Source organism: Halichoerus grypus, chromosome 6 (assembly GCF_964656455.1).
Source record: "Halichoerus grypus chromosome 6, mHalGry1.hap1.1, whole genome shotgun sequence".
Lineage (NCBI taxonomy): Eukaryota > Metazoa > Chordata > Mammalia > Carnivora > Phocidae > Halichoerus > Halichoerus grypus.
This window is the reverse complement of record NC_135717.1, coordinates 154,249,383-154,271,453: the sequence shown is the minus strand read 5'-3', so window position 1 is coordinate 154,271,453 and position 22,071 is coordinate 154,249,383. Positions and strand designations below refer to the sequence as shown.

Below are 22,071 nucleotides of genomic sequence, written 5' to 3'. Positions count from 1 at the left end.
CCATTGACAGATGAATGGATAAAGAAGATGTGGTATATATATACAATGAAATATTACTCTGCCATCAGAAAGGATGAAATCTTACCATTTACATTGACATGGATGGAACCGGAGGTTATTCTGCTGAGCGAAATAAGTCAAGCAGAGAAAGACAATTATCATATGGTTTCACTCATATGTGAAATACAAGAAACAGCACAGAGGATCATGGGAGAAAGGATGGAAAACTGAATGGGAAGAAATCAGAGAGGGAAACAAACCATCAGAGACTCTTAACTATAGGAAACAAACTGAGGGTTGCTGGAGGGGAGGTCGGTGGGTAGATGGGGTAACTGGGTGTGGGCATTAAGGAGGGCATGTGATGTGATGAGCACTGGGTGTTATATGCAACTGATGAATTACTGAACTCTACATCTGAAACTAATGATGTACTATGTGTTGGCTAATTGAATTTAAATTAAAAAAAAAAGATGCTCAGCATTCTTAGTCACTAGGGAAATGCAAATCAAAACCAATGAAATACCACTTCAAACCCAATAGGATGACTATGACCAAAAAGATAAGTAATAATAAATATTGGCTAGGATATAGAGAAGCTGGAATCCTAACACATGACCCATATGACCCAGCCATTCTATTCCTTAGTATATAACCAGCTGAATTGAAAACCTGTATCTACATAAAACCTTGGACATGAATATTCATAGCAGCATAATTCACAACAGCCAAAAAGCAGAAACAACCCCAGTGCCCTTCAGCTGATGAATGGATACACAGAATATGGTATATCTGTACAATGGAATATTATCCTATCAACAATAGCTAAGTTATGGATAGAGCCCAAATGTCCACTGACTGATGAATGGATAAAGAAGATGTGGTATATATATATATGTGTGTGTATATATATATATATATATATATATATATATATATATAATAGAATATTACTTAGTCATAAAAAAGAATGAAATCTTACCATTTGCAGTGATGTGGATGGAGCTAGAGCATATTATGCTAAGCAAAATAAATCAGAGAAAGACAAATACCATATGATTTCACTCATATGTGGAATTTAAGAAACAAAACTGATGAACATGGTGGGGGAGAAAAAGAGAGAGAGGCAAACCATAAAAGAGACTCTTAACTATAGAGAACAAACTGAGGGTTGCTGGAGGGGATATGGGAATGGGGGCTGGGCTCAATGGGTGATGGGCATTAAGGAGGGCTCTTGATGTGATGAGCACTGGGTATTATATGTAAGTGATGAATCACTAAATTCTACTCCTGAAACTAATATTACAACTATATGTTAACTAACTAGAATTTAAATAAAAACTTGAAACATAAAAAAATAAATGAAAAATAATGGATGCAAAGAAAGCTATGTATTTTTTAAAAAAGGAATATTATCCAGCCATAAAAAGGAATGAAGTACTGATGCATGCTACAACATGAATGAACCTTGAAAACGTTATGCTAAGTGAAAGAAGCCAGACACAAAAGACCACATATTGTATTATGCCTTTTATATGAAATGTCCAGAATAGGCAAATCCATAAAGACAGTAGTGGTTGCCAGGAGTTGGGGAGAAATGGGGAGTGACTGCTTAATGAGCATGAGGTTTCTTTTGAGAGTGATGAAAATGCTCTGGAATTAGATGGTGGTAATTATTGCACAACATTTTGATATATTAAAGACCACTGAATTGTACACTTTAAACATGGTTAAAATGATAGATTTTATGTTACATGAATATAATTGCAATAAGAAAAATCAATAGCTAAACAGGCAAACAAAAAACCCATGGTTGGTTATAGAGGAATTTTGTAGAATGAATATATTTCTTTTAAAGTCCTGATCATTAAGCTGACTGTTTCTAAAAGCAATAGCTTTGAATGGATGGGTATTGAAGAAAACTAATTCTTCCAAAAGCCTTGGCTGTTGTTTCTGGCCATATACAGATGATCACAGATTTCGTAATGACTCTGAATTCTGATAGAGTTGCCAAACAAGCTTTAAGTTTTTTTTTTTAAATATGAGCATACTCAATCATGAAGACTACATTTTATAAGATTCACCTAGAAACAAGCAATTTTCCGATATGAAAAGAAGCATCTGAATGAATTAATTAATTCAACAACAAAAGACTATGGAAGAAAACATGCCCTAGCAACTGGCTTCTTGTACCACAATCAGGGGCTCATTTATCTTAAACAAGTCAACTTTTGTAATACCCTCTGTACTGTATAGAATACTGAGTGACAGTCAAACAGAGCTGTCAAGAAAGAAGGAAAACAGTGGGAAATGTGAACTGGAATGAATTAAATTAAAAAAAAAAAAAAACTTTGTAAGAGAATGCAAAATAGTCTCTGACAAGGAATTTTCCTTTAAAATAACCAGAAGCTATGTGAACACATTGAGCAAGTGAATGTCAGTAGGATGAAAAGTACTTATTAATCCCCCACAGCACTTCTAATAGAATTTACCTGGCCCCCAACTCATTATAAAAACCATCTAAATCCGAAAAGACATTGAATAAAACCCCACAAATCCTTCCTCCATTCTCGTGTCAAATGCTGCTTGACAGATAGGTTGCTTACAAAATGAGTTCTTCTTGTTTTTGCCTTCACTCAATTTCCCAGGTTCTGGTCTCATGGTTATTGTGTTAATAGTTTTAACAATATATTAGAAGTTATATACTGTTAATTCCACTTTTGCTTTTTTTTCTAAAATTATTCAAATTAAATAGGTACTAAGAAATTGAAAGTGATATGATCTCTTTTCCCCTCAAAGAAATTTTATCGTGAGAAGCTATTTTAGGTGTTGGTGGGAAGGGAAAAAATCCTCCTGATTACATCACTGTTCTAAGATGGGGACTTTTTTGAGGACTCTCTTGGGAGCCCTGTTCCCTGTTCTGTCACTGATTTGCGTTGTGACCTCGGAAGTTTCAGTGTACAAAGACAAGTGCAAAGTGAAGTGATGAAAACAAAACTGAGATCAAATGAAGAACAGAGATGGAGCAGGTAGAATAGCTACGTAGCAACTGTCATAGTAACTGGACACAGTGACCAGAGAGCAATTTGGCTTGAAAGAAATTTCAAATTACTTAGCTATATAATGACATAGTTTCTTACACAGTTCTGTCGAAAACTCAAACTTTGCCTAAGGACAAGAACTACAGCAAGAATCTAATGATATTTGTCAATCTTCTCTTATTCTATATCTTTTTTTTGTTTTTAAAGATTTTTACTTATTTATTTATTTGACAGAGATACAGTGAAAGAGGGAACACAAGCAGAGGGGGAGGGAGTGGGAGAGGCAGAAGCAGTCTTCCCACCGAGCAGGGAGCCCGATGCGGGGCTCGATCCCAGGACCCTGGGATCATGACACAACCCAAAGGCAGACACTTAACGACGGTGCCCCTCTTGTTCTATATCTTAAAGCTGAAGAAATTGTGGCTATTATGGAGAAGAGAAGCCAATTTGATATTATACGGCAAGAAAGCCTTAAGATACACTGAAATAAACATCTTAAAATCATAGTGCCTTACTATACTGTCATTGTACACATGCAAATCTGAGACCAAATTATGCAAATAATCTAGCTCTATTCACTTGTAGGATTTATCCAAATAAATATGTCTGTTGGACATACATCATTTTTAAAAACCCAGTAGTCAGAAATAATTCTTAAAACCCACTGGAAAGAAATAACAAATAGAAAACAGTTCTATGCAATGAAGTAATGGTGGGGGGAAAATCGCATAAGTTGGTAATAGAATGATCTTATCTAAGTGTAATCTTCACAAGCCTCCTGAGCATCACAATATTTAGTTCCATGCTATTTGTATTTTTATGGCAGAAATATTTATTACAGTCCCCAGAGGAAAGATAAAGTACCTGATGATACTGAAAAGAGGAAGCCAGTAGAATCAATCTTGTGAAAATATAAGACATCAAAACCCATTTGGCTATATAAAGCAAGGTGAAATTCCACTTGTAGAAGTGCATGCTTAAGCAGTCTTGATAGATGGAAGAACATGTGCAGAATAAGAAATGACAGTGTTAAAGAATACATTTTTTTAAAGATTTAATTTATTTATTTGAGAGGAAAGAGAGCACAAGCAGGGGGAGCAGCAGGCAGAGGGAGAAGCAGACTCCCCACTTAGTGAGGAGCCCCATGCAGGGCTCGATCCCAGGATCCTGAGATCACGACCTGAGCTGAAGGCAGACACTTCACCGACTGAGCCACCCAGGTGCCCCAAGGATAATTTTAAGAGTGAAGTCATGACTCTCGTTCAGATATAAAATAAACACAAGTCAAAAATTTTATTTAACTCATTAGTTAATGAAGGACCAGTAAGACATTACAACTTACTCAAAGGAAAATTCAAAGAACCACACCTCTATAGACAAATAAAGAATGCTGAATATACTTACAGATAGAATGCAAAGCATCTTTCTCAAAAGACAGTACATTTAAACCTCTTAAGCCCCTGGTAATAAATAAAAGTAGTCCCTATCCCTGACTCACAAAAAGAAGAGATTTTCTTTGTTCTAAGAAGTCATTACTCTGAAGGATGAGAGAGAATCCTACCTAAGATTACTCAAGGACCCCAAATTTAAACTAAAGTGCTCACTTACAAAAAAATACATTGTTGAGTCAATAGTACATTTTAAAACAATGGGAATATTTTAAGACCTCCTTTCACTTGGCTTTTTAAATGAGGTTACTTTATTAACAATATTAGTGTTTTGTAATTTATCTAAAGGCACAAATTTTGCTCTTCTCTGCCCTGAAGCAGTTTCTGCCCTCCTTTATGCAGATAGCTATGTTTAGGGAGTTTGTTTTTGCTTTCTTTTGTTTTGGTTTTGACCAATCATCTAATTTTTTCAAAAGGGGCCATGATGTATGCTGAAAGATAACCCACAAAGCTTGATTTTAGTTCTTAGTTTAGCTGTCTTACTATTTTAAAAAAAGATCTGCTGAACCACATCTTTAAACAATCTTGGAATAAATGTACACAATTTGGAGTACACAAATTTGGTAGCATTTGAAAATCTTGTGTGTTTGTGTATGCATGTTTCTGAATACTCCTTCAACTCCTGATTTTTTATGGTAAAGAGCATGCACAATGGCACAAATAAATTGCCATTTAGATACACAAATCACAGTTTGGGGGCATACAAAATTTTGTACATAAAAAATGGAAATAACCCAGCAACCCGAATCTAAAAATATATCTGAATCATTAGGTTATGTACAGTGTTCTCACTTAACCATTCTCCATAACCTAAATTACTACTGACTATTACTGCTATTAATAACCTAAAATAATACTGACTATAAAAATCACCACACTCTATGATATTGCCATCCCTACCAGATCACATCTAATAGGGAGAGTAAATAACATAAAAGAGGTGCTGTCCACAAAGAGCAAATCTTTAATTAGAGTTCATTTACATTCCTGTTATCATCTTCATTTGTAAATTTATTCACTGGAGTTTCTGAGAAGTAAAACTTGCAGTGGCCCAGAAATGCCCCCTAGGAGGCATTAGAATTTTCAGTACTCAGGTTTTGCACTGAACCAATGAGATCCTTTACATGCCCTCAATTTATTAATGCCAGGTGTGGGAGATGGGGGCCAATCTTCCAGTATTCTCCTATCTCCAAAACTGCTAGGCTTCTCCCAGAGGAATAGGACTAATAATATACTCAAGACCAGAACCCCCATGAAATGACTCACTTTGAGTCCAAACCAGCCTCTGTCCTGAAGAACTCTTCAAGGACAAATTGTTTTGGAACACATCTGTTTTATTGAGGTAACACCATAAAGGGACTTGGCACACTACTCCCTAGGGTTTTATCGTAGCATAGGTTAGGGATTAAGATGATGACTGGAGTTAGTCTGCTAGAATTCAACTACTGTCGCTCTAGCAGTTACTGGCTTTTGTGACCTTAGGTAAATTATCTAAACTCTTTGAACTTCAGTTTCCTCCTTTGTGAAATGGCAATGATCATTGTACCTACCTTATAGGATCCTTGTGTAAATCCAAGGAGTTAATACTTATACAGTAAACCAGAATAGTGCCCAGTACATAGTGCTACTCAATATTATCTACTACTACTATTGTTGTTATTATTTATCATCATTGTTATTGTTATTATTATTCTCATTCCTCTCCGTGACTGACCCATGTTCCTTAACCTTACAGATCTTCCAGAACAACTAGAGATGACTACCACAGATAAGAACATATTTACGAACATGCCTTGCCCCGATGTGAGCTAGGATACACCTTATAGGAAGCACTCTGGACAAACCTGAATGTCTTTCAATCCTATTCTACCCAAAATCCTGCTTCGTGACAAACAATTGAAAGTATCCTATTCCCACTTCAAATGCATAATTGGTACCCTGCCTTCTTGGCAAGTTTATAAAATGGAACTAAATCCAATAACTAATGTTATCAATGCTCCATTAAAATATATTTACCGGGCGCCTGGGTGGCTCAGTCGTTAAGCGTCTGCCTTCGGCTCAGGTCATGATCCCAGGGTCCTGGGATCGAGCCCTGCATCGGGCTTCCTGCTCCGCGTGAAGCCTGCTTCTCCCTCTCCCACTCCCCCTGCTTGTGTTCCTTCTCTGGCTGTGTCTCTCTCTGTCAAATAAATAAAATCTTTAAAAATAAATAAATAAATAAAATATATTTACCGAATGAAAAAAAATTAACACATATTTATTGAAAACCTATTATATGTCAGTTACTGGAGATTCAAAGAAATTTAACCCACAGTTTCTTCCCTCAAAGGGCTTACAGTCTGGGCGCCTGGGTGGCTCAGTCGTTAAGCGTCTGCCTTCGGCTCAGGTCGTGATCCCAGGGTCCTGGGATTGAGCCCCGCATTGGGCTCCCTGCTCCGCGGGAAGCCTGCTTCTCCCTCTCCCACTCCCCCTGCCTGTGTTCCCTCTCTCACTGTGTCTCTCTCTGTCAAATAAATAAATAAAATCTTAAAAAAAAAAAGGGCTTTCAGGCTAGTGGAGAGAGGCAGATAAGCCCATGATTACCATACGGTGTATCAAATGCAGTTTTCCTATGAAATTTGCACTGGTTACCCTCATGCTTTTTTCCAGCTCTATCAGCCAAAGCAAGGTTCTTGGCAAGATAGCGAACGTAGGCATAGTTTGTCTTTGGCTCCTTCCCTTTCCCCCTAAGACATTCCCTTCCCCTCAATCAGGAAGCCACTTCCTCCTCTAGGCAACTCTGAGTCCAGTTCCAAGATTGAGAACAGATGGTTATAATCCCAGCTGATATGTTTGTTGCTAATAATTAAGGGGCAACAATAATTGCCCCTTTTGAGCATAAGAGCATTTTTGTAGGGAGCTCCTGGACCTACAACCCCATTTAAAGCTAAAGGAATGAGTTTCTACGGGAAGAATTTCAGGCAACTGGCTAACTGAGACGAGAGAAGTCTCAAAGCACTGGCCAATTGTCATTCTTTAATCATAATTGTTTCTGCTCTATACCTATCTTTATTTTATTGCCTGTACTTTCTTCCAAGAGCTGTTTTCTCTAGTGTCCAAGTTCAGACCGATGAATGGATTGTAAAACTTTTCAGTTGGTTGCATTCTTGCTATATATATTATTGGGCAAGGGTTTGGAATACTCAGCCTTCAACCTTTTTTGCCCCATTCTGACAGTATGTTTCAAGCCCCCTTTTCCACCAGGCTCAATTATTATGCTTCATATTCACCATAGAACTCCCACATCTTCTGTTAAATTAAAACATGCAAACCTTTAATGGGGAAAAGGAATATTTTATTTGTTAATGAAAAGACATGTTTTCCTCACAATGCCTTCTATTCAGAGGTTGGTGCCGTAGCATTGTTGTCTGCGTTTTTGTCCCACATACGAGGAGCAGGCTCTAACAGGCTAGCCCGTTATTAGAATTTATCTCTTTGCATGCATAAGAAGTTCATTCTTTTAGAAGTTAATCCTTTTCTTCTAAAAGGGACATACTATCTCTTTAGAAATTAATCAGTTTTTGCCTTCACATTTTGTCTTAAATTGCTGTGTAGCATTGTTCCACTTCTAAATCATTTGTCATAGCTAAATGGAGTTCCGTGAATTGCTGCAGCTGCCTGTAAGTGGGCATTTTCCTTTGCTTCATAGAATAGGCACTGTTTGCATTCTCTTTTCACAAACATTTTTTAAAGTTCCAATGACAGCATGAAAAGAAGACTCATTTGCCATTGGAATTCAAAGTTGAATGGGAAAGATGAAAATAAAATCATGTATATGTAAACGATGGCACCAAAGCACAAGAAAATCACTTACTTTATGAAATTCAAGAATTTCTGAATACTTAGCTGTAAAGTCTTTTTCCCCCCACTAATTTTCATTCTAGTTTTTAGTAGGACACGAACAACAGCTGTTCCTTTCTTTCTTGGAAAGCAGTTGGGAAGCAAATTTTATCAGGCATTCCTAAAAGAATTCAATTAATGCTCCAAAGCATTAACCAGATTGATTTTTTGCTCCGGTAATTTCCATTATGGTGAATGTGTGTAGCAAGCATCACTGGATGATGGAGTATACCTTTATTTGGAAGGCAGGAGTTAGAATGATATTTAGTGTATAATTTCTTTAGTCACAAGCAGTGGGGGAAATGCAGCGGGGGAGGAAAACAGGAGAAAAATAAAAAGAATAGAATTTATGTTCATTTAGGTAGAGTGAGTATCAACAAATGGAAGTCTGTCTTCAGAGACTATCTATTAACATTTACTTCTTCATTCGTGTCACAAGAAGTGCCTGCAGCGAAGAAGAGATACTCTCCTAGCTCTCCCTTGTTTGGTTTTCAGATGATCTGGAAGTGTTCTGCTTTTGTGAGATGGCAGCAAGACCCGGCCACTTAAGTCTTCTTTGGTAGTTCAGAAAAGATGATGGATAGTTGCCTACAACCAATCAGTATTCCCAACACAGAGAAGCAGGCCTTAAAATCATAGAACCCTAAGACTGGTAGGACCCTAAAAGTTGTCTAAGCCAATCTCCCACCTGATGTTTACGTATTCTACGACATCTTGATAAGTGATTGTCCAACGCATATACCTCACACTGCCGATGATCCAATTCTTGCAAGCTTTTTTTTTTTTTTGACGGAGAGAGAGAGATAGTGAGAGCATGAACACAAGCAGGGGGAGTGGGAGAGGGAGAAGCAGGGAGCCTGATGCAGGGCTCGATGCGGAGCTCAATCCCAGGACCCTGGGATCATGACCTGAGCCAAAGGCAGACGCTTAACAACTGAGCCACCCAGGTGCCCCCAATTCTCACAACCTCTTGCCATGACCAATTTACTCAACTCCATGGTTGCAAACTACTAGAAGGTCTTCTGCCCAAAAAGGAACAACAATGAAGAAGCAGCTTTTCGAGGCAAGACCTATCAATCTTCCAGTGATGGATGTGAAAGATAATTTCCTCATTTTGCCCCCACCCTAGATTCCCATGTTTGTAGCCTCAAATATGAAGAAATTGCATTTTCTCTCCTTATCTATTTGGCTCTAATATATATTTGTCACTAAAGTGCATAGCTACTAATGAGCATGCTGTTCTAATGAGCATGCTGTTCCAATAATTGCTTAAATTAGTGGTTCAAAGTATGCATGAGTCCTTCCCTATAAATATGCTAAAAATGACTTGCAAATAGGTTAATATTAACAACAAATAAATAATATTAGATACAAGTAGGAAAATTTTTGACATTAACAGAATAAAGTACTTAGTATAAGAAAGGGGGTTATGAAATGCATAGAATAACCAGAATGCCAAGGTGTACCTCTTAGATAATTAGGAGTTATAAACTTGTTGTTAAAGTCAATTTCTCCTTTCAGACACCACCCTTCTTCAGCTACACCTTAGGTACATAATCCCATTTTCCTGCCCTTTATCTAATTCATGTTTGTGTACCAAACTAGAGCTATGTTTAACTTGTTACTAAAGTTTCCTTTTTTTTGTTGTTTTTTTTTTCAATAAAGACCTAGTTTTACTTGCACATTTTTCACAAGCATCAAATAGTGGGTGATCTTTCAAGCTTGAACAGTAACAGTTGTATCGCTGAGGAAGGACTTCTTGTTTCAGATGGTCTAGATAATGATTTACAGCTATTTTTGGTAATTCTCAAAATGACAGCTCCTTGAATTTTTCTGTGTGCAGAAAAATTTGCTGGGCTGGCATTTTTCAGACCCTGGGAGGTTCATCCCAATTCTCAGCATGTGGGAGCAAGGGAATGCTCTGAAATCTTTACTCCAGAGGGAACTGACCTGTCCCCATTTTCTTGTGATACATGTGAATGTTTGATGAGGTTTCCCTAGATGTCTGTGGCCTCCTGAGGCCTGGAATTTGTGGGCCAGGGCTAACCTAGGAGCTGGGTGAAATTACTTATAGGCCTTGGGCATTCCAAGACCAAACCTGATAAATTGACCTATAATGATAGTTTAGTTCCTCTAAAGAAAATGAACAATACTTCACAACATCTATCTTTATACAGTACTCAATAAATGGTTGTTTAAAAGGAGAAAGGATGCTAAAAGGCAATAAAATAAGAATTAACAGCATTTTAAATTTTTGAGCATTATCAGAAAATACATGTGAGTGCCATGGGCTGTTGGAAACTGAGGTAAAAAAAAAAAAAAACCATAAACTGGTGTGTGTATATATATATATATATGTATATACATCTTTACTATATATACATATATATAGTAAAGAAATAGTAAAAGAGGAAGTAGAAGAAAGAACACAAGAGACAAGATAGGAATGAGGTAGAAAGAAGGATTTTTAGAAAGAAGGAAAGAAAGTGTATTTAATATACCTTTTAATCATTTCCTTACTCAAAGATCTTCAGTGGATCTTCAGTACCTACAGGGTAAATTCCAGCATCCTAAGCTGATATTTAATGTGTTCCATGATCTATTTAGAGCTCACCTCCCCAACACATGCCCTCTTTATTTTTGGATTTTTCCCAGAATATTCCTTTGGGTTTCTTATCTTCTTTTGTCTTTGTCCCTAAGGAAAATCCTATGTGTTCTTTAAGACACAGCCTTGAGGACTAAGAAGTTTTATACAAATAGCATTTATGAACCTTGGTCTTTACCATATTTACTTTAGACTTAACATTTTCTAAAATGCCTCCCTCAGATAGTACTCCACATAACAGCAGTGGTGAATTAGGGGTGGCTTATTCTAGGAATTCTGACTCTAATGCCATCAAATATTTGTATCCTAGGAGTTCTGTACGTGGGTTTTTTTTTTTTTACAGGTTATAGAATTTTGACAATTATAAAACTACTCTTCCCACTAATTTTCATTATGCTACCAACTTCTGCCAGTGGAAATGTGTCACACAGGTAGAACTGTGTCTTCACTTTACTAAACTCTTCAACTTTGGGAGATTTTTCTTACGCATTTTTTCCAAAGACTCTATTTTGCTAGAAATCGGCATCCAGCTTTTACTGAAAGCCTTTAGAGAATCTTCCCATGCCAAAGTTATTTGAAAAAGAGTTTCTATTTTTTCATCATGATAAGGAATGTTGAGTTTAAAAGATTTAATAAAAGCAGTAAGACTGGAGCATTTCTACCAGAATATATGAAAAATCAGATTTCCAAGAGCTGGGATAAAAAGACCCTTTTTTTTAAGATTCTATTTATTTATTTGAGAGAGAGACAGAGATAGCAAGAGAGAGCACAAGCTGGGAGGAGAGGGAGAAGCAGGCACCCCTCTGAGCAGGGAGCCCGACACGGGGCTTGATCCCAGGACACTGGGATCATGACCTGAGCCAAAGGTAGATGCTCAACTGACTGAGCCACACAGGCACCCCAAAAGACCACACTCTTATAGAGCAGTAAAAATTAAATTCCTGCAGATATCCAAATTTAAGTGCACATTTGTCTTTAGAACTCACCTGCATGTGTGAATGGAGATGTATCTTACAACTCTGTGGGACTTTACATATAAACAGCTCCTAGGAGAGAGAGTCACAAAGAGAAACCCAAGAAAACACTCAACACTTGGGTATTCAAGTGTATTCAAGTGTAACTCAATGCAGACTTGGGTATTCCAAGACCAAAGTCAGTAAGTTGAATCTGTAACACCAGCTCAGTTTCTATAAGGAAAATTAACAAAAATTTCTGCAACATCATTGTACTCTAAGGAGCCAATCTTATCTTTAAAAAAAGTTATACTTTAATTAATCCCTAAGAACTAAAGGGACAGCTATAATTAATTTTCATTAAGTACAAAAACCTTACATTACAATATGCAGAAATGAAATTTAGCAAGATGGCCACCAAAATCATTATTTATGAAACTTTCCAGATTACAACACTTAGGCCTCATGTGGATCATTCACAAGTAGCCTGCAGTCCTCCGGGCCCTATATAATTCCTGCACTTGAATATTTTGTGAGCATAAGGTCTATAGTAGTCATATCAGACTTGGGTAATGCATAATCCAAAGTGCCTCTACCAGTGGAACCAAAGACATGTGCTAAGAGAATTGAAAGAGAAAGGGGCTTCTGGGCATGAAAACACAACTTACTCTGGTGTTAAATGAGGTCAAGGAGTAGTACATCAATGTACTGGTGTAGCTATTTCCAGATTTGTTGAACTCTAGGAATTGATTCCTTCTGATTCTGGCCACTCCAAGTACATGTCATTTCTAGTAGTTCCTTTATCATTGCAGTCAAAATATTCTGGCTGTATTGAAATAAACTTTGTTCACAGATTCTCCCTAGCCTCCTAGCACCATACCTTGGTTCATTTTGTTTCCTCTTCCTGGGAAGTCTCTTCCCTTCTGCCTGTCAGATATACGGCCCGTTTTTAAGGACTAGCTTAAAACCCAACCCCCTTCCTAAAGCCCTCCACAACTGCCAATCTCTGGTGATTCCTGCATCTTTTAAATTCCAACATCCTTTTCTTTTCTTCAGTATTTATTGTCTTGTTTATCTGTAAATTTTTTCTATGTAAATCTTTTTTATCCAGCTACATTATACTATTCTTAAACACAGAAATTATGTTTTGTAATGCTTTGTGTACCAAACATTGCCTAACATACTACCTATCCTGGTAGATATACATTAAATATCTGTTGACTAGTTGATATTATCTATTACTTTCATGCTAATTTACCTGTTATGCTGTTTCTCAAAGAAAAAACAAAAAACAAAAAAACATCTCATAGATCCAAATTTGGAAACTGCATTCTGAGCTACTTTACAAAGCTTTCATTTGTACAGTCACGACATCATGTGTCAATAAGTGCGTGTTGGTACTGGAATTCATGGCAATCCTTAGTTATTAGGGAATATTCAAGATGGTCAAGATCTTAATTTTTAGAAACTGTTGGTAAGATTCTAAAAAAAAATATTAAAATCCTCATAAAACTCTCAGATCCTAGAGAATTCTACTGAAGTACTCCTCCCTGTGAGAAACACTATTTTAATAAACTCGACTACTCTGAACTGTGGAATTAAAAGAAAATCATTATGGTCATTATGACAAAATATATTCAAAGCCTTAAAAATATATGTATTTTTGATTGTTCAGTTTTACTTCTGGAAAACACATTCTAAATAAATAAAGATGTACACAAATAGCTACAAGGATATTTGTTATAGAACTAAAGTATAATATGTAAAAATATTTAAAAACCTAAATAACCAAAAATAGGTGATTGGCCAAATAAATTGTACAACATACAAGGGAGCCATTAAAACGTGTGCTATACAAGAATATTTAATGAAATGGAAAGATGATATCAACATACTGTTACATGAAAAAAGAAGTTTTAAATATAATTGTATATCAGGGCACCTGGGTGGCTCAGTCAGTTAAGTGTCTGCCTTTGGCCCAGGTCATGATCCCAGGGTCCTGGGATCGAGCCCCATGTGAGACTCCCTGCTCAGCAGAGGGTCTGCTTCTCCCTCTCCCTCTGTCACTCCCCCTGCTTGTGCTCTCTTGCTCTCTGTGTGTCAAATAAATAAATAAAATATTTAAAATATATATATATGTATGTATGTGTATAATTGTATTTTTAAAGTACTGGAAATATAAACTTCAAATGTTGATTATGATATGAAATAATCATATTTACAGATCTCCAAATTTTCTACAGTGAAAATGTAGTATTAAGGTATTAAAAATTTAAGTAAATATCTAGCCAGTACCTCAGAATTACTCATTAGGGTCACATAACTGACAGCCAAGAAAAATATATTATGTAAACTTCTTTTTTTTTTAAGTAGGCTCCATGCTGGGCGTGGAGCCCAACGCAGGGTTTGAACTCACAATCCTGAGATCAAGACCCAAGTTGAGGTCAAGAGTCAGACGCTTAACTGACTGAGCTATCCAGGTGCCCCTTTTATGTAATCCTCTGAATTAATCACAGGACAAACTAAATAAAGGATCTCACATCTTGATGATTTCTTTAGGAAAGTGAATGAATGTCATATGGCCACAGCCAACCAATGAGATAAGACTGTGGGAAGAATATTACTTCCCAGCATTGTTTGTGCCTCACAGCTCTTGCTTGTTTTTGTTTGTAGGTCCATGGAAAGTGTATGTGTAAGCACAACACAGCAGGTACTCACTGCCAACACTGTGCACCGTTATACAACGACCGCCCCTGGGAGGCCGCTGATGGCAAAACAGGGTCTCCTAAAGAGTGCAGAAGTGAGTACCAAGCCCGCAAGACTAAAAGCCTTCTTTGTACAGTAAACTATCTGTGGACTCCGAGTTGTCTCTAGAAACACAATATAAAGTGGGGGGTGACAGGCAGTGTAACCTACACAAATAGCCCATATCACTGCTCACTATGACCTCAACCATTGGAAGCAGTCACTGCTTGCAAAGTTGCCAATATGACTATTTTGCCAACAATGTGTTGCCCATTTTCCTGGACACTTTGCAGGACCAGGATCTAAGCACTGTTCTTGAGAAGTTGACATAATAAAAACATGGCTAGACACAAGGGCAACTGAGGATTATGGCATACAATTACCCTCGAAGCTGAGGTATCGAATTATAGCATGATTGATTGAATGAGAGAAATTCAGTTCTCAAAACAACCCTGAAAGCAAGCAGGTGGTGTTAATCCCACTTTAGAGATCAGGAAATTGAGGCTCAGTAAGATTAAGTAACTTGCCAAAGTTAGTAAATAATAGTCAGGACTTGATCCCAGCTCTTCAGTCTCCAAATTAAATGTTTTTTCCGTAATACCATAGTGCCCTTCTTTTCACTTATGGTACCTGAAATGACAAATCAGATTTGAAATTAAGCCAGTTAGTCAAGAATGAGACTGCATTACTAGGGCTAACTTCGGGTTTGAGGTTGGAGATTAGATAAGAGGGTAAAAAATACGGGAATACAGACCATTTTTTTCTTCACAATTCAAAATGTTCAGAGAAATACACATGTCCATAACAATGTTTATACTCACAAACTTCAGTTTTACAAGGATTTAAAGGCAAGTACTGTCAGTAACATTGTGGGAAGTCTCCTCCCATACATAATTTGGAATCCTAATTGATTTATTTTAGTTTCTAGGAAATGTAAAGGATTTCCTCTAAGCATAAATTTTAAATTGTCTTATATTATGCTTTTTAAAGATTATGAATCTCGTCAAAATATCATAACATGTCAAGGAAACAATGAAAAAACAATAGCACAAACACAGTTGACCTCCAGGAAAAAGTCTGGATTCTTATTCTAAATCACTCATCAAGAGAATCTAAAGAATTTCTCCTAAATTCCTAGAGTGCCATTCTGCTCTTTCCACAGACACCAACTTGTGTATCTAAATACATATAGAACACGGGGACTTGTCACTTGGTGCTATTGATAATCTTATAAATGCCTTTGAGAAATTGTTACAAAAGAAACAATGCAAACCTCTTCTACAAAAAAACAAAACACAAAAACACAAAAAACCTAGGCTTCTATAGGAGACTGTCTTGTACTCACCAGTACATCAATAGCTGAGGAATAGTGCTTCATGAAAGACAAATCAATCTACCTGCCAAGCTACTAACCCCTGTCCACTACAAGGTTCCTTCGAGGCTCATTAGAGAGCATGAATTCAGGCCTGCATCTGCAATATGAATTTTCATTTTCAAATAACGTCTGACAATGTAGAGTTTTTTAAGCACGGTCAGGGGACCCACAGTGATGACATACTGGTCCTTGGGACGCAGCAGGAATGGAAATGGTGAAGTATTACTGTCAAAAAGGGAAAAAAAATGGGTAGCCACTCAAATAGTCTTTCCAAAATAAGTGTCAACCCCAGTTGCTAAGGAAACAGTCATATCTCTGCCTAAGAAGACAGATCTACGCTTTGCTGACTTTCAGGCATATCTTAAAACTTAATTTTTTTAAATTTGAATTTTTAAAATTTTTTAAATTAAATAAAAGCCTCCGCCTTTTTATATGCTGTTTTGATTCTTGTACTGTGAAAATGTGCACTATTTAAAAAGCTAAAAATCAAATTAAAAACTAACACTGTATGTTAATTATACTTGAATAAAAAAAAATTAGCTATCAGCTTACCCTATTTTTAACTGCCTGAATATTAGAGAACCTGTTGTTTTAAATGATTTGTTTTCCCTCCCATGCCTTTTTCCCCCTCAGCCTGCAAGTGCAATGGGCATGCGGATGCCTGTCACTTTGACATTAATGTGTGGGAGGCATCAGGTAATCGTAGTGGTGGCGTCTGCAATGACTGTCAGCACAACACAGAAGGTCAGCATTGCCAGCGATGTAAGCCAGGCTTCTACCGGGACCTCCGGAGACCCTTCTCTGCTCCAGATGCTTGCAAAAGTAAGTGAACTAGTGATTACTGGGGAAAAAAAAAAAAAAAAAAAAAGCTTGACTTGTACAAAAGAGATGAATCTTGCCATCCTTCATACGCTGGTCCATGGGAGAGAGGTCATGAAATTCTCAGTACACTCACACACACACTAGTTCATTTCTTCATTGATAAGAGGCACAAATTTTTAACTTGTTAGGTGAAAAGAGTACAATATTCCTAAGAGTAATCTCTTTTATCACTCTGCATGAAGTAAAATTGTTTCCTGTAGCACCACATTTGGGAAAACAAGATGACAAATAAAAGAGAAAAAAACGATGATGGAGAGGGAGATGTGTTTAAAATTATCTTAAGGGGCAGCTGGCTGCCGTGGTTGGTAGAGCATGTGACTCTTGATCTTGGGGTCGTGAGTTCAAGACCCACGTTTGGTGTAGAGATTACTTTAAAAAAAAAGTATGTGAAATTATCTTAAGACTAAATATATGAGTAGGACGTAGGCAATAAGCAGACTCAAACCGATGAAATAAAGAGTGGTTATCTGTATTTGGGTCCTTCCAGCTTTCATCTCTGCAGTGAATTTGAACACCTGAAAAACCACGGATTTTGGTGTCATTATGAATACACTTCGGCTGACACTGCCCTTATGTACCCCTGTATCATAAACTAATTGAGAACATAACAATAATCTCCGACTCATCCCCCAAAATACTAAATTCTTATAGAATGGATTTTGCTTTTTTGTTAGTATAGTTCCAAGAGGTTTACATGAAAAAAGAGTAGAATTTTAACAGATCTGCTCAATTAATGAGACATTATCTAAAACGTGACCATGAAGGGTACAGTCGGAGCTTCAGGAGATGTCCAATGTGGATGAATAGCTCATCTAACTACAGGAGTAGTTATACATCTATCAACTCAGAAATTATTAGATGACAAAAAACACTCAAGATTGTTAATGGAGATTGATGAACATGCACTTCCTCTCCCCACCAAGGACTCCATGTTCTAGCTCAAAAACAGTGACAGGAAGGGAGCAATACAATGGGAAATAATCATTTAAAATCTTGTTGTTTTTTTAATTTAAAGGAAAAAATCTTGTTGCTCTTGAAAAATACATATTTTTAACATCAGACAGGTGATATCTACATGAAATTTGAGTGGGCTTGCTTGTTACAAGCTTTCTCTCAAATTGTAGAAGACAGAGGTGGCCCAGCTCATTTTCAACATTGAGCTCAAAATTTCTATCTACATCCTAATATTTCTCTGAGAATTCTGTTTTAGTCTTGCTCCTTGTCTGTACTCAAACTTTCATTTTAATAGGTTTTGAAAAGATCTAGAATAGAAGCTTTCCCTGCTCCTTATGGCTGTGTGACCCTATGCCAGCTATTAAAGCTGTTTGGACTTTGATATTTTTTCTCCCTGTAGAGTTGTAATGAGAACTATATAAGATAAAGTATGTGAGGGGCACCTGGGTGGCTCATTCAGTTAAGCATCTGCCTTCGGCTCAGATCATGATTCCAGGGTCCTGGGATAAAGCCCCCCTCCCCTGGAGTCATCAGGCTCCCTGCTCAGCAAGGAGTCTGCTTCTCCCTCTGCCTCTACGCTACCACCCCACCCCACCCCCGCCGTGCACTCTCTTGCTATCTCTTTCTCTCTCAAATAAATAAATAAAATCTTTTTTTTTAAAAAAAAAGATAAAGTATGTGAACTGTTTAGCACATTGCCTATTATAGTAAGCCCTCAAGAAATGAAAACTAGTATTAAAACAACTATTATTGTCGTATATGATAGAAGGTGGGAAATAATATTACAGAGTCTCTACTCTTTATTGATCAAAAATACCTATGTCAAAGGTAATTACTTCTTTAAAATCCACAGGACCTTAGGGAATAAACTAAAGGCTTCGTAACCCCAAGGGCTGAATGAAGGGTCTGCTTATAAAATTGCTTAGATTCACAATATATTCAGTCCTAATACCATTTTCTCCAGGATATATTTAAATAAATAGAGGGGTGTGTGGTTGTCTCAGTCAGTAAAACATATAACTCTTAATCTCAGGGTCGTGAGCTCAAGCCCCAAGTTGGCCATGGAACCTACTAAAATAATAATAATAATAAAATAAAATAAGATTTAAAAAAAAAAAAGGGCGCCTGGCTGGCTCAGTTGGTGGAGCATTTGACTCCTGATCTCAGGGTTGTGAGTTCAAGTCCCACGTTAGGTGTAGAGATTACTTAAAAATTAGATCTCAAAAAAAAAAAGATAGATAGATGATAGACAGATAGATAGATAGATAGGTAGGTAGATATGTGTATTGCATATCTTCAGACCACTAGTAGAAATGTCTAAAAACAAGAATGTACTAACTACCAAGCAGATAAAATAGGAAAGGAAGTTAATTTATCATTAAGTGACTTAGATAAGGTAACTATCTTGTAGGACAACAGGCAACATTTTCTCAAAATACATTTTCAAAGATACAATTAAATAGCACTGACTTGAAGCAGTATGTTGTACAATGTACCTAACTTACATATTTGTTCATTCAGTCATCCAATGGATATATATCGAGTGCCCGTTATGTGCCAAGTGTTTGGTATACATCAGGGAACAAAACAAAGTTCTCTAACCATTAAAAACAGAAATAGAAAAGGTTTATTGGCAGACGTGGAGCCAAGATAAATACCTTTTAAAATTTTTGTTTTGTTTTCTTTTTGTTACTGTGTTATGTTCAAGCTATGGCTCATATTCTTACAAAATATAAAAAGGCTGACAGCTCTAGCTGTTGATATCCTAGAGAGCTTACCACTTCAGAATTTTATAAAAAGAATATGAAAAGGAAGATTAGTTAAAAGGTGACTCTTTGTTAATGGTCACTACTTATATAACTATTCTAGAGACTTGTACAAAAGAAGAACTTATAAGTTTTGGTCCCCAAACTACTCTATAAAAACATAAGCAAAATGTGAGACTGTAGCTAAAACTAACACATAAGAGAGACACAGTCTTTTCACAATGTTTAGGTATGTGTGTGTGTAAATGTATATATGTATGTATACATATATTTATGTAGGCAAATAGTGTGTATATGTGTGTGCATGTATGTTAGATCACACAAGTATGATCAGTATTGTGTTAGAGTGTATGGAGGAGAGCTCATAAGAGGAGCAATTAACAAGAGTTGAGTGTTTTGAGTTTTGATGTAAGACCTGAGACCTGAAGTTTAATAGGAATCAACATAACATGGGTAAGGGTATTCCATCTGGAGAAAAAAAAACCAGTGCCAAAAAGGAACAGAAGGAAGAAAGAACATGACATATTCTGAGAACTGAAAAAAATGCAGAATGACCATAGAGGCAAGAAAGAAGGGGGGAAGGCAAGAAAAGGTAAAGGAATGAGAGTAGTAGGAAAGATGGGTGGTTGGCTGGAGGTGTCCTCATCTTGGACATCTCAGTCAGTGAGATGGAGCTGACTGAACCACCCACAAGTAGTTGATAATCAGCCAATAAATATCAGTTAGCATAATTTTCCTGGGCCCTGCCAAGTTGATATTTATAGGCATTATCTAAGTATTAGAAGACCAAAAGCACCAAAGCCATTTCAGTGAAAACTCCCATCAAGACCACATTAATATATTTTTTTAAAAAAAGAAACATTATAAGGTAATTATAACAAAATTTTTCTGAATTAGTTCCTCAACACTTTAAGTTGTCATGAGATTCTGAAAGACTTGAAGACAGGAACTACTATTAATGAGTCAAACTGCTAATCACTCCTAAACAAATACCTTCATGGTATTTAATGCACCAAGTAAGGAAGTTATGAAAATAACTGATACCAATTTAGTCCTTTTAGCATAATTTGTAGGAGGTAGATGGATTAGTGGGGAAGATCTGTGTTTCCTTCTTTCCTTCTCTGGACAGCGCCCTGATCCACTGATTAGACAGCTGAAGAAGGCACATCTCCATTCGTTCTATGACTATTCCAGCATATGTGTGGGACAAGTTGTCTGCACAACGTCCCTAGCATGGATTTCTTCACTGGCACCTTCTTTCAGAATATTATTCTTTTTGTTCTTCTCTTCCCTTTTCTGAGCCAGGGGTAACTCCCAACATTTATTAGAACATCTAATCCTTTTCCCCCTATCTTCACACTCTCCGTCATATATTATTTGACTGACAATATGTTTAGCAGAGTTTTTTCATTTTTATTTAGCAATATTTTCATATTATTGACCACCTCCTTAATGGATGTGTCTATGTGTCACCTTCAGAATTATTAATTCTGATAATAAAGTTTATGATAAATAAGTTAGTGTACCTAACATTTTATTTTTATAAAGATTTCTTTATTTATGAGAGAGAGAAAGAGAGAGAGAAAGAATGTGCACAAGTGGGAGAAGAGGCAGAGGGAGAAGGAGAGGATCTCAAGCAGTCTCCCTGATGATTGCGGAGCCCAATGTGGGGCTTGATCCCAGGACCCTGAGACCGTGACCTAAGCCAAAATCAAGAGTCAGATGCCTAACTGACTGAGCCACCCAGGGGCCCCTGTACATAACATTAATGTTACAGTGTACCAGATTTCATGCTAGATGCTGATAGAAATATTGCTGTAACTAGAACTTTTCTCCCCATTAGTTCCCACTTTTCTTTTCTGAAGAAGGTAGTATCAGGAAAACAAGTCAATATTATGATACGATATTAAAAAATTTAAACTATCTCAGTGTGTGTTTATATCAACATGTACAATGTTATTCAAAATAACAATTTTATTATATTTATTCTACTGTGCTTACCAAGGTGGAAAAGTAACCTGCTACTCAGTGTGTGGTCCATAGACCAGCCCCGTTGGCATCATCCAGTTGCTGATTAGAAAATGCAAAACTTCTTATCCCATCCCAGACCTACTGAATCAAATATGCACTTTAACAAAATTCCCAGGTGACTGTATCATACTAAAGTTTAAGATTGCTTCAGAATGCTTTTCTTTTCTTTTTTTTTTTTAAGATTTTATTTTTAAGCAATCTCTACACCCAATATGGGCTAAAACTCACAACCCCAAGAGCAAGAGTCACATGCTCTACCAACTGAGCCAGCCAAGCATCCCCAGAATGCTTTTCAACAAAGGTTAAATGCATCTTAGCACCTACTCTACAGTTAAGTTGGCTGGAACATCTCACTATTCCCTGAGCATCCAAATTAACCAAGATTTGCATTTCTA

General features: G+C 36.9%; 1 protein-coding gene across 6 annotated transcripts in view; it reads left to right on the top strand.

The window, feature by feature from the left end:
• The window catches only part of NTN4 (netrin 4), a 139,297-nt gene that overhangs the window by 60,142 nt on the left and 57,084 nt on the right, over nt 1–22,071 (top strand). For all 6 annotated transcript variants that reach the window (XM_078076429.1, XM_078076430.1, XM_036085842.2 and 3 more), the window contains exons 4-5: nt 14,597–14,723; nt 16,677–16,865. In XM_078076429.1, the coding sequence (XP_077932555.1) occupies nt 14,597–14,723; nt 16,677–16,865 (316 nt within the window). The remainder of the gene's footprint in view (nt 1–14,596; nt 14,724–16,676; nt 16,866–22,071) is intronic.